Source organism: Dermacentor andersoni, chromosome 6 (genome assembly GCF_023375885.2).
Source record: "Dermacentor andersoni chromosome 6, qqDerAnde1_hic_scaffold, whole genome shotgun sequence".
Taxonomy (NCBI): Eukaryota; Metazoa; Arthropoda; class Arachnida; order Ixodida; family Ixodidae; genus Dermacentor; species Dermacentor andersoni.
In genome coordinates this window covers 176300603-176314226 of record NC_092819.1, presented here as the reverse complement: position 1 = coordinate 176314226, position 13624 = coordinate 176300603, and the positions used below count along the sequence as shown (strand labels likewise).

Sequence of the window (13624 nt, the reverse complement as noted above, 5' to 3'; positions counted from 1 at the left end):
CTTGAGTAAGTAGTATGGGTGATCGAAAGGTTTCATTTTCGCTCGACTCTGCACGCTCGACTTTGCGCCGCGCATGCTTTCGAGTTTCAGTTGTTTCTTTATCGCGTCGTGCTGCGGTGGTCCTGCTGGCTCGCGAAACTTGCATTTGGAACAAGCAGCGAGAATACCACGTCCATGTGATGTCATGGGATGCGTGAACGGTCCGCAGAACTTGGCCAAGGGCAGTTGCAGCGGCGAATCCAACGTTACTTACACTGTGTGCCAATGAGTGAACCTCTCCGTTCGAAGCGGTTAAGTGCCGTACCTCTGCCACAGCGCGCTGGCAAAGAGCCGAAAAATCACGTAGTGGGCTCGCTGCACTTTCGTCCAGAGGATTAAGAGTTCAACGCCAACTTACTGAAGTCACGTGAAGTGCCTTTCAAAGCAGGCCGTCGTTGTAGTAGTACGCAACGACGCCGGCAGCGCGAGCCCTCAACAGCAGGTCACGTTCATCAGCGCTTAAATCGCTGAACTCGAGCCCAGCATCGCGAGCTATGTACCGTTGTCAGGATCGTCCATTGCAACGAGCGTCAAAGTTGGGGTCATAAAATAAAGAACCAGCTTATCGTCGTGCGCTTTCCCTTCCACTAGACACCATATTTCCGCTTTCGCGCTGCTGTCGGCTCTGTCTTGGCTCTGTTTCTGGCCGCGCATTTGCGTTTTGTGCAGAAAAGCTGTAGCGCCGTCTGCGGGAGCCGTTTTACTGACCAATGGCGCAATGTCACTATGAGACCATGATGTCAATACTCCTCGATTGGAGGGCGGGTGATTTGAACTGCGCTAGAGGTATACGGATGCTTCAGAATGCATTTTCTCTTAAAATAAGTCTCATTTCAACATTCCACGTTGACTTAATATTAACCTTTAGTGTCCCTTTAAGGAGGCTCTCGCAAATTCTGCTCTGGTCGCATACCCGCAGCCTGGTGTCCCGCAATGCGTAATGGTGGTCTCCGATGCAGCTATTGGAGCCGTATTGCGGCAGAAGTCGAGTGGAAGGTGGCGATTGATTTCCTTCTTTTCCAGAAAATTGAGTCCGTCTGAACGACAGTACAGCATCTTTGGTAGGCAGCTCCTGGCCATATACACTGCAGAAGGGTTGAAATTCAGGCCAGTTCGTACATAGCTGTGAGAAAAACCAGTCTAAAAACACAAAGGACAAGAAGAGAGGTTCACACCACAACGACTGCTTTTTTTTTTTTTAAGGCCAGCAGAGCATGCGCAACAACAGCATCACTAATCACAGAACATGAAAAGTCAAGTTATTTCATCTATCGTAACCGATCTAAAAACGCAAATTCTTTTTCAAGTAAGCGCACCAAGGTTGTACTAATGTAGCGGTCACCTAATAAACCGATGTGGTACGCTTCCAGGATTTCTCGCTCTTCTTGTCACACCAAGAGGTTTACACCAGTCATTCTAGTGTAAACCTCTCTCCTTGTCCTTTGTGATTTTTGACTGGTTTTTAATTCAACCATAAACACTGCTATACAACATTTCTGCCACTATGTAGAAGGGCGAGAATTCTTTGTACTCGCCAATCACAAGCCGCTGACCTATGCATTGCATGCAATCAACTCAGATACGGGTGCACACGTGACACAAGAGCTCCGTCAAATGTCGTACGTTGCAGAATTCGCGACGGATATGTGCCATGTCAGCGGCAAGGACAATGGTCTTTCACCCAGCCCAGAGAATGCCATCAGCCTAACCAGCGGCATTGACTTCACTGCTCAACGCAGCGACAGGGAGTTGAAACACCTACTGAAGTCCACAACTAGCGCTTTGAAGCTGCAATGGGCAGATGGACTGACAGGATCTGTATGCTGCGACATGTCCACAGGTAGGGCCAGGCTGTTCGTGCCTCCCGATCTTCGCTGCAACATTTGTCAATTGCTGCATGGTCTCTCGCATCTGGAGATTCGAGCCACTCAACGGCTGTGCACAGCTAGGGTCATGTGGCCCGAAATAAACCGGGACGTACGACGGTGGACACAGGAGTGCCTATGATGTCAGCGCTCCAAAGTGGAGCGCCATACTGTGACCCCCTTAGGATTTTTCCCTGAACCGGACACTCAATTTTCCCATGTGCATTTGGACCTTGTGGGACCATTGCCGTATTGCCAAGGGCAAAACTACTTACTAACTTGCGTTGACCATTTCACGCAGTGGCCGGAGGCGGTCCCCTTCCCAGATATGACTGCGGATACTGTGGCCTGCACTGTCATCTACCAATGGGTAGTGCGATTCGGAGTTCCATCAACTGTGACAAAGGATCGTGGAATGCAATTTGAGTCTGCCTTATTCAGGAACATCACGCGGGTCCTAGGAATCATGCACATCAGAACAATGGCCTACCATCCCATCAGCAACGGTATGGTAGAAAGGTTCCATCGCCAGCTGAAGACTAGCCTGATGGTAACTTCAAGTCACAGTTGGGTAGAGGCTCTGCCCTAGTTTTATTGGGAATTAGGATGGCTCTGAAAGCGGACATTGGCTGCCGCTCGGCTGAACTCGTATATAGCACAACACTTCGCCTTCCGGGGGAGTTAGTCGCCGACAGTAAAAACACAAACGCCCAGGCCAATAACGATTATGCCCTGCGACTGCGGGACATTATGAGCAAGCTACGCGCTGTCCCTCCACGTCTGCCGGCACCACGGCTTGTTCACGTCCACAGTGATCTCTCCTCCTGCACCCACGTGTTTGTAAGGCACGACGCCGTACAGCGTCCATCCAGCTCCCGTATGATGGGCCGTTCCAAGATGGTGAAACGAGTAGAAAAGCATATCACAATCAACCGAGGTGGCCTTCACGACGTGGTTTCACTTGACCGCGTAAAACAAGTGCACGTGGACAGCATCCAGGGTGTCTACCAAGTTGGCATTTCCAAATTCCCTGAGTGATGCAGAACTATGTTTTATGTCAAGACGGGCTGAAACCATATTGCCCGATGCTGTCACTCTCTAGTAAGCATACGTAAAATTTAAAGAAATACAGTCGAACCTCGATATATCGAACACCGCGGTGATCGCAAAATAGTTCGATATAGCCAGAATTCGATATATAAAATCACGTAGAAAACGCGTCAAAAACTAGCACAAATCAATAAATGAACCAATCGTGGCGCAATAGTTACTCACATGAAGCTTCAAACAAAGTATTTATTCCGTTCGCTGAAAGTACTGAAGCAGCGTAGCCTGCTTCATATTGGCAACCGCGTGCTTGACCACGGCGTCTTCTACTTAGTCCAAACGATCCACAAGGGACAGTCCAGTGCCTTCTATTGCGCCGCAGTAGCGGCGTACAACGGCCAACGCAGCTACAGCCTCAGTTGCAGTCGGGAGCGGGGCAACATCAGCGCTTGCTGGATCAGCCTCGGCAGCTTCTTCGTTTGGCCGCTCAGCAGTCACTTCTGCCGCGATCTCCACGTCTGTCAACTCCGCCACTGTTCCGGTGCTGTCGTCACCGCCAACGAAGTCCTCAACGCACATACTGTGTGGCTCAGCACCGACAAAGCGCTCCAACTGGCTCCAGGTTTCTTCGAGCTGGCATTCTTCCTCTGTGCCATCCAACGTCAAATCTTGGGTTGCTTCCTCCGAAGCTTCTTCAATGCGGCTCACGAAACCCGCATGCCGAAAGCAGTGAACTATTGTCGACTGCTTGATGTTGTCCCACGAGGCCTTCAGCATTTGAATGGCACCCAAAAGGTCTATCTTTAGCTCTTGGCCCATCCGCAGCTTGAGTAGCAAAATGTCGATCAGCCGACGCTTATAAATGGACTTGAAAGCGCGAATAATGCCCTGGTCCAATGGCTGCAGCTTCGACGTCGTGTTCGGCGGCAAAAAATGAATTTCAATATTGCTCACCTGGACATCTGTGTGGTGTGCTGTGCAATTGTCGACGATGAGGCAAACCTTCCGGCCTTGACGCGCCAGCTCAGAGTCCCATGCCTTCAACCATTTTTGGAATATATCCCGAGTCATCCACGATTTCTTGTTCCAGGCATATGTAACCGGAACGCTGGGGCAGTTGCGCATGCACCTCGGGGTTTGAAACTTGCCTATGACAAGCGGCCGCAGCTTCGTGCTTCCGTCCATATTAGCAGCCAACAGAACTGTGATACGTGCCTTGCCTTGCTTGCCGCCGTGGCACTTGTCTCCGCGGGTATCGAGCGTTTGTCGTGGAAGCATTTGCCAGAACAGGCCCGTTTCGTCAGCATTAAATATCTGATTGGGCTCATACTTGGCGAGAATCTGAGGCCACTCTTGTTCAAGCCACTTCTTGATCTCGCCTTCATTGGCGTCCTCACTTTCACCCGCGACAGTCTTCCCGACAATGTTAAAGCGGGCCTTAAAACGTTGCAGCCAACCGCTGCTGGCGTTAAAGTTCTCGGCGCCGAAAATGAACGCAAAGTTCTTGGCCTTCTGCTGTAGCATTGGTCCCGATAAAGGAATATTCCGGGCCCTTACGTCGACAAACCATTTGTACAGCACCTTCTCGACGTCTTCAAAGGCAGCTTTGCGCACCCGCCGCGCGCCTGAGTGCTGGTTCTGTTCCGCCTTGGCCTTTATGTCACTCTTGTTTTTCAGCAGAGTGCTCAAAGTACTCCTTGGCATGTTGAAAGCTTCGGCGACGCTCGACTTCTTTTCTCCATTTTCAACGCGCTGTATTGCTTCCAATTTCGCAGCAAATGTCAGGGACGTCCGCTTCTTCGCGTTTGCAGCCATCACACCAGCCACACACGCACTAACGACGACTGGCGTAGCACAAGCGGTAGCACCGAGACGCACGTGTCGTTGACGTTGTCAAACTAGCCAACCTAACCAAGCCACGGCCACGCCAAGCCGCCGCGTGCGTACGCCGCTACGTTCAAATGGCGCCCTCGGCGCAACCGATGTGGGCCGCTGTCGTACGCAGCAGTCTGGAACGCCCATCGCGCCGCCATCTTCGAGAGCGTTGCGGGAAAGCTCGCCTCCTGTCAACAGAACGCACTTGGTCTGGGGCGGCGGAGTTCGATATATCCATTTTACATCCGGCCCCGTTCGAAATAAAAAATTAAAAATACTTGCGATTTTCCACGTGATATAGAAAGTCTTCGATATATGCAATAATTCGATATATCCGTGTTCGATATATCGAGGTTTGACTGTATACTAAAGAGTAGTGTTTATGTTATTCAAAAAGAGAATAGAAGGGAAGGGTTAGTAAAATGCACAGCAAATAAAATGTCTTCGAAAAAATTGAAAATAGAGTCAGACATTCTCAAATACAAATAAAAAGGAGATGCATACAGAAGTAAATATTCCTTCTTTCCTCGCACAATAACCGAATGGAATAATTTGCCCATATCACTTCTTATTAGCACTGACAGCATTGAATGCGTTGACAGCTGAACATGCAACAGTTGAAAAGTGTTGTTGGTTCTTTTTATCTAGTTTTGTTGCAGTGTTTCTGAAATTGTTTATTTTTTATTTTCCTGCAATCATTCCAATGTATTTAATTGTTGTTATTTCTGTTTTGCTACTTATGTATTCTTGCATTTCCTTGTTGTTTTATTCTGCACTTCTGCCTCTCCTGCAAGGGCCACTACAAGGCCTGCAGTATTCTCTAAATAAATAAATAATAAATAAATAAATAAATAAATATTTTCGAATATGAGCTATTTCTATCAACTGATAGCAAGCTCAGTGGTATGAGGCCCGAACGTTGTCACAATTGAGATTTTCTCTCAGCAACTCTTAAGTCAACCTCAACTGCCCTGATATACTCTCAGTCCGCGCACGCCGCCTCAACGTTGTGTTTCACTGCTTTAAATACTTCATTTTGGTTTGGATGAGGGACACCTGCATCTCGGCGTCAGCCCACACTGTTTTCTGAGCTCAAGCTCCTTCAACACGGTGGCAGCACGCTCTAGCTCATTCCTCAATGCGCTAGATCCTTTCTGTTCTTGTCCTCCTTCCACCACTCATTAGCCCCACAGACCACTTGAAGCATATTCTTGGTCAGTTGCACAGCCCACGTCCGATTTTTTGAACTACCTAGGGGCTACGAAAACGTCAGAAAAATCGGCCAGTTGGAAGAAATAAATGCATGACATTTACTGCCCTTAAAGGGAAACTGAAGAGTCTGTCGAATTCAATAAGACGCTCATATACGGGTACGGGAGCCTTATAAACCATGCAGGTAAAATTTTGGGGGGCATTTTTCACTTAGGAGCGACGCAATCATCGATTAAAATTGCCCTGTAGCCCCGCCCCCCCCCGTCGAGCACTGCGCGCTGCTGCTGACGATGCGAGCGGAGACCGGAAACCGCGGCGTAGTGACGTCAGCACTGGTGTTCCGTTCCTTCGCAGTCTCCGCGACCGTGCCTGACCGGCTTATTTCTGCGTGCGTGCCGTCCTAATCTGCTTTGCTTGACCCTACATTCCTTTGTTTGTGTGTATATAGGAGTGGCAGTTGACATGCGCAGCATCAGTTGAACTTGTAGGCCGATCATTCCGGCATTCTGTGCAGCCTACGCTTGCACGAACACCAGTGGTGCGACGATGTTCTGATGTTCCATTAGTTCCTGCAAGACAAGAAGCTTTCAGCTAAGTGGGAGGCTGCTGTGAAGCGAAACAACTTCAAGCGCTCAAGAACAACAGTGTTGTGCTCTAACCACTTCCGTGACAATTACTACCGGAGTTTATCAATAATGCGTGCTTTGGGTTCTCCTTCGTGTTAGCACGCTGAACGGAAGGTGCATGTTTATCTCCCACCCTTGATGCAGGTTTCATCACCAAGCGCCGTGAATTTTCAATTTGCATGTGTGTTGTGAAACAGCCTGCATGCAGCTATCATAACGCAGCGCAAGCGTAAAGTTTGCATGTGTTAGAAAGCCTGCTCACGCCTGGACGCTGCGCTCCCCCTTCTCTCGCATACATAGAGAAACCGACCATCTCATGTAGCCGACGAAATTTGGCGGTCACGAGTAATGTGCGGATGGTGCGCTGATGAAGGTTCTATACTACACGTGCTACAACAGCCGGTAAACTTTTCCCGTGTTTGAACCGTCTGTGTAGATTGCCGACAGCTTTGGGGCAGCGCACAAATGCTGAAGATTGCATCACCGCTTACGTTCTACGAGGAGGCATGCAGGAATATAACACTACAGTTGTTTGCCCGGAAATGTACTCACTAGAACGATGAATGCAGCTTAGCAAAAACCATACTCGCCAAAGAACACTTCCAACACAAGGAGATGCTGCTAACACTTCGCCTTCGTTCGCGCGGAAAGCAGTGCTTGCACCAGCATTTCTTGCTTCTTGGAGAGGCCTGCTCTTTGCAATCGACAGTACAAGTAGGGAGTAAAGTATAAACTTCTTACAAGTGATCTTGCACGCGACAGCGACAAGCGAGGCGGTGGCTGTCGCATTCACTAGTCACCTGCAAGCTGAACTCCACGCCAGCGACGGCTTTGACCGACGACTTCCCGGTATGAGGGCCGTAATATACGTGCTGAAACTAGCGTGACGCATGCTTTATCAATTTAAGTTGACGTATTTTACTGAAACAGGAGCATAAAATATTTCTGAAGGTCCTGCACTAGGTTCTTATTCTTGCATGTGTAAAATTCAATAGTTTGCTCGTTCCGTGCGACAAACAGTAGTATTTGAGTTATGTACATCCAGTTCCGGCTTCGCACTTTTGGCTAGTCGCTCATAGCACTTCCGGGCGACGAGTGACGAGTTCTAGATTTCTAGAAACGAGCGATCGAGCGACAACACCGAGTGATCTGTTAAAGCGACGGCCCATTTTGTCGCTCGAAGCCGTCGCTCGTCACCGTGGCGCGCAAAATTGCTCGTGTGGAGTTTGGACTTAACGCTCGACTCCTCAGAGAAACGCAAGCTCTCGAAATTTCCCATGACCGTCTCAGCGAAACAGCACCAGACTACCTTGCACCATGCTTCGTGTGTAGCGGCAGCAGTCGGTCCGGACGAACACCATTGTTGACGTCACGAGCCGCCTGACCAATCACAGGCGGAAACGAGGCGCGCGAGCTGGGCATGTCTGCTGCTGCACTTTTCGTCGAAATAAAATATGTTTGTACTTTCTTTCACTCAATTTCGATGCGATATTCAAATTCAGAGGGTTGAAAACCAAGACATACTGCTCTTCACTCATATTTTCTGGAAAAGTTTTCAGCTTCCCTTTAAGGGGGGACGTGGCAATTGAAGTGGTCGAAATGGTAAAAATTGTCAAAATTTTCGATTTTCCTATTTATTTTTTTTCGCGATCCTCGGACCTTCTTTTACCTTGTGGTGAAATATTATAACAAAATACGCGGTAGAAATTGAGAAAACAGCACTTTCGTAGAGCGCCGTTATCAAAAATTGCTAAAAAATCGGGCCTCGGAAGGCGCCGTCGCACCGCGGATAGCTCGGCTATCTGATGACGCAGCGCCGCCATCTTGGTATCATCGTAAAGAGGAGAGATCGTAGCTCAAGATAGCCGCAGCGCCGTATTTCTCCACCGGAAAATAATACCAGCAAACGCCAACGAAAGAGGTAAAGGCGGCATCGTGATTGGGCGCAGTAGTCACGTGGGGAACACGGAGCGCTCCTATTGGCTGTTGTACATTTGAATTGCCCGTGAAACACACTCGCGCGCATTGGCACTGCAGCGCCTTGCGCGTTCCGTTCATTGTGCTTGAACATCGTAGCAGCCAAACTACCCTAACGCGCGTGTTCCGTGATGAGCCCCAAAGGAGGCAAGTTCCGAACGGCCCACGCGTACGGAAAACGACGAAAGGCGCGGAACAGAAGGCGAAAACTACCCGCAGAAGCATCAGTTTGCTTCACTCCTGAGTGTTGAAAGTGCTGTGGCAGATGCAGTTTGCCGTTTCAATGCTGGCTGTGAAAGAGCACTGCAAACAATTACGTCGCAACTGGGATACAGTCCAGGATCGTGTTCACTGCGACGGGCTGCTGAAAAGGATGCACGACGTATCAAAAAGGCAACGAAGGCACATGAAACTACTGTAAAGAAGCGAAAAATTACCTCAAGATGTAAAGAAAATGTGTCCTCACTGCCAAAGGACTACATTCCAGGTGGGTTTTAGCTGCTCAAAGTAAATATTTTGATGTTTCCAGCAAATAAAACTTTGAGCCCTGTTTTCTCAGCTTTCGCTTTTTGTGCAGTTGCTTTCAGTAATCCCAGTGCAATTTCACAATGAATGAAGACAGAATCATTCTGTCTTTTGCACTTTGATCGTGAAACATTGATGAGTGCAATAAAGCTGTCCATTTTCATCTGCACCTCATAAAAAAATTTATAATGAGTTTTTTGCAAAGGTCGTTAGTAAGACAACATGCACAGATAAGTTCAAAAAAGTTTTTGTGCCTATTTCAGCATTTAAAAAATAAACCAATAGCTTTATTGCACATAATGGGCTTTCTTGAACATGCTGGTATGAAAATCATGACAAACTTAGGTGTAATTAATTAATTAATTTGGGGGATGACCATTAGAGGATGTCAAGGGTTCTAACTCAAGAACTATAATAGATAGCTCAAAACTGATTTCAGTTATGATGTCAGCATAACAAAGCACACCTGCATGCTAAATTTCGTCAATTTATTCCCATAAATAAAAAAAAATTTTTTCATTGCCACGTCCCCCCTTAAGGGCTCAAACCACCACAGGCACACTTGAAAACGTCCTGAAGGCCTGCCGGTACACGTATTAGGCATATCGGTGCTCGTACTGTGACAGGAAATACCGGGTGCACACGTGTGTAATTAAGGAATATATACTGCGTCCCATGGCAATAGCCCCTTCACACGCTTGTTATGCTTCACTGCAATACTTTTGCGTATGCTTCACCAAGTAACATTTGTGTATGGAGGCGCAGCTGACTTTCGGGAACCGGCATTATGTAACACACCGTGCTTTCCAAGCTTCTAAGCCAATCGCGAGGACCACAAAGGCAAAGTCCGTGCCATTGCTGACAGCAGCGAATTCTTTCAATAAAAAACACGGCATCCAATGGCAAAAAGCTTCATAGCGAACGTCGAAGCACACAGGCCTAGCGTTGCCGCCGTGGTGGCTACGGCTGTCAGCAGATCTGCATGCGAGAGCGCCGGTTCGAGGCTGCAAGGTAATCAAACTGGCAGCGTGGTGGCTTTGATTAACGCCGTTTCGGGCATGCGGTCACGGCGAAACCTTCGGAAAATCGGATGGCGAAGAGTTCTTGCGTCCGAAATTTCAGACGTTCTGATACATTGACTCTATGGGGTACGTGGTGGTGCCGCGAAGCCGTCCAAATTATCGGGAATGCGGAAAGTAGGTTGTTGATTGTACACTGTCAACTCCTCCAGCCGACGACAGGGCGTCAAAGATGATTCATTACAATTCCTGTCTGTTACTCGAGCCAGCATTACCTCGACTTTCTACCCTTTCAATAAAATTACAGCTAATTTTCCCTGATAGAGGGACGAATTCCCAGAGTTTTTCCAGACTACTGAAAATCCCTGAGAATTCCTGGTTTTCCCGGTTGGTAGACACCCTGAGCAACAGTGAAATGCGCGCATAATCTTTTTTTTTTTTTTTATTGAAATGAAAGTCTATTTTCCATCTTGTAAGGAACAGATCTTGTAAGATACAGATGGGGGGGTGGAGGAAAAAAGCTGTCCATTGAAGAGCTTGACAAGTCCCCCATCCCTCATTTGGGCAGAGGCAGCATCACATTCTTTCATTCAAATACAGTGCAGTCCACTTATAACGATATCGATAAAGACGAAAAATATGATCGTTATAACCGATGATCGCTATATCTGGACTGCAGTTATCAAAAAAAAAAAAGAATTTTTTTTTTAAACGCGTTTGCGCTCTTTACCTTTGCAGCTCTGAACTCGAATTCGCTACTTGCTGTAAAGAATAGATGATGTATACAGTAGGCCGTGAAAAACAAACTTTATTTCTAGCGCCAATAACCGTGTCAAGGATTAGGCGCGCCGAAATAGTCCGAAATCTGCACTTGCTTTTGCGGCAGCTTCAGCTTCACAACCGCGGTGTGCATGGATTCCAGCTGCTGCGCGAACACTGGCGGCAATCCTTTAGCATGCATAAAATCAATTAAGGAGTCGATCGACGACAGTGCACTTTGCGTGGACATCGTGGTCGAGGTCAAGGAGCCACTGTCTACCTCGTTGTCACTGTCGCTGATGCCGTCGCCACCGTCGCACAACTTTGCGTCTGTCGAGACAGCACATCTTCGGCGATCGCCTCGTCGGTGACCTCATCGCAGAACGAGGAAGCACTGTCTGCAGTCAAAAACTCCTCCTTCGACACACCACTTGTGTCACCAGTAGGAACGAGCTCCCAGAGCTCGGTTATGTCAGCGACTTCCACCGGGTCGGTCTCAGCGGGTTGGGGAAGTTCGTCCTTACGCAGAAAGCCCGCCTTCTTTAAGCCATTGGTGATGAACCACTGGTAAAGCGCCTCTTCAACATCGGCGTACAAGGGGTCTCTAACCCCTTTTCCGCTGATCGGAATGGCCGCTGATAGCTCCTGCCTTCACAATCGCGGTGCTCCCGGTTTTCAAGATGGTTGATATCTTTAACTGGATGAGCTCATACTTCTTCACGAGGGCGCTCACCTTGAAGCCGCATCGAGAGTCCTGCAAAATATCCATCTTCGTGTCAAACGACACAGCTTTGCACTTTGTCGGCGCCATCTTCGAACTGGGTTGAACCGTTGGTTGCACGCTGCTTCGGTGGCGTCAGCCTGCTATCGCGAGAGAGACGCGGGACGGGCGCCACCGCGCCGCTTTGCTTGTCGCTTCTTTTTTTTTTTCTCTCTCTTTCGGAGCGACTGTGGCCGACGCGCATGAAGCAGCTAGCGCCATCTTGTGGCGCGCTGCGCCAACGTTGGCTGCGCCTACTCGTGCGCGGGCGGGGCGAGACGCGCTGCGCGGTAATGGCGGCAGATACGAACTTACGGAGGTAAACATCGCCTCGTCTCGACATCGTTCGTTTCAGGGAACTATGCAATGCAAACGTTACGATTATTTCGCACGGAAAACGCCGTCCAGACTGCAAAATTTTGATCGTTATATCCGATATGCGGTGAATAACCTATCGTTATAAATGGTTTTTTTCCCCATAGACCTAATGCATAAAATGACACTCTCATGTCGACCCATCGTTATAACCGATATATCGTTATATGTGGTATCGTTATAAGTGGACTGCACTGTATACACATGTATGCCGTACATAATATTGCACATCATATACATTACCCAAAAAGTCACGAAGATCATCAAGGAAAAATGCACATATAATGGTCATAGAAGTATTACAAATCAATCACATACATCAGCCGGAGCTCATTGAGAGACGAAGTGAAGAGACTGAAACCAACCGTATTGTAATAGTTTAGGAGTGTGGGTAATGTATACCTCAGACACTGTTTCTATAGTTTGACCGTGGTGTCGGTACTGCCCAGTCTTGGAAGTGTCTTGTGCTATAATGTGGTGGTCTAGTTTGCAATTGGGCGAGTTTATGCAGATTAAAAATATTCTTATGAACTTCTGCCTTATAGACACGACTTAATCGATATTGTACAGATTATGTGCTGGAATTACACCGGTGTTCATGAAGAAAGTTATTGTCGATGTAGTGTAGGGAGCATTATATGTATGTCGGAGATATTTTTTCTGTACTAAGTGAATATGCTCTAGATTGTTGGATGTCGTGTTTCACCACACTAACTGACAATACAGTCGCCGACCGATTTTCCGGACTCCAAAAATTCGGACATGCCCGATTATTCGGTCAGCTTCGCGGCACCGCCATTCTCCCCATAGACAATAATGTAGAACAACTGCCGAAAGTTCGGACACGTTGCAACCTCTCGTCTGATTTTTCGGACACTCCTTGAGCCAACTCGATCGAGAGCATCATGCACCGACTCTGACCGGCGCATAGTTCGACTTGCTGAACGCCATTTTCGTTTTGAACAGAGCCTCCTTGCTGCCCCACGAGGTGGCGCTACCGGAAATCCCCGCTCATCATCATCGTTTCTGCCTGGTTCAATAGAGTGGCTCTACAGCAGTTCCGGTTTCCGCTTAGTAAGCCATGTCAAGACAATCCGGCAGCTGATTTGTATCTTCGCGCACGACGCTGCGAGCAGGCCACGTTTTTCGTTTGTGCGACTGGTGTCGGCATGGTGGTGTTTGCTTTGTGTGCTGTGTCGAGGTTTCGGTGATCCAACGCGGCGCACGGAAACATCGCGTCAAGTGCCTAATGGCGCCGACAGTGCCCGCGCAGACTTCGCTGGGGAATGCCGTCAAGCGGGTGCCGGGAGGCCTAAGATTTGTCGCCTTCCGATGTGCTCCCTACTGACGCGGAAAATGTTCTGCCGAGACCTGCGCAGTGGTTGCATTACGATTCCGGACACCGTCGCATTTCACAGTTTCACAGGCGCTGACACTGCTGTACTGACATGCGCAGAACTCGACGACGGCGAGATCATTCGTCAGGTTTCTGCTGCACCGCCGGGCGATGACTCCGAGTCTGAAGATGACGCACCATGTGCTACG

General features: G+C 48.5%; 2 protein-coding genes and 1 pseudogene across 7 annotated transcripts in view; all 3 read right to left on the bottom strand.

Annotated features, from left to right (window-relative positions):
- Nucleotides 1-13624, bottom strand: part of LOC140219041 (uncharacterized) — a 500311-nt pseudogene that overhangs the window by 374135 nt on the left and 112552 nt on the right.
- The window catches only part of LOC126523944 (uncharacterized), an 89607-nt gene that overhangs the window by 19998 nt on the left and 55985 nt on the right, over nt 1-13624 (bottom strand). The window lies entirely within an intron of this gene.
- LOC140219038 (tigger transposable element-derived protein 6-like) lies at nt 1131-4995 on the bottom strand. Its single transcript, XM_072288893.1, has one exon. It carries the CDS (start codon nt 4764-4766, stop codon nt 3282-3284), a length of 1485 nt encoding a protein of 494 aa, XP_072144994.1. The 5' UTR covers nt 4767-4995; the 3' UTR covers nt 1131-3281.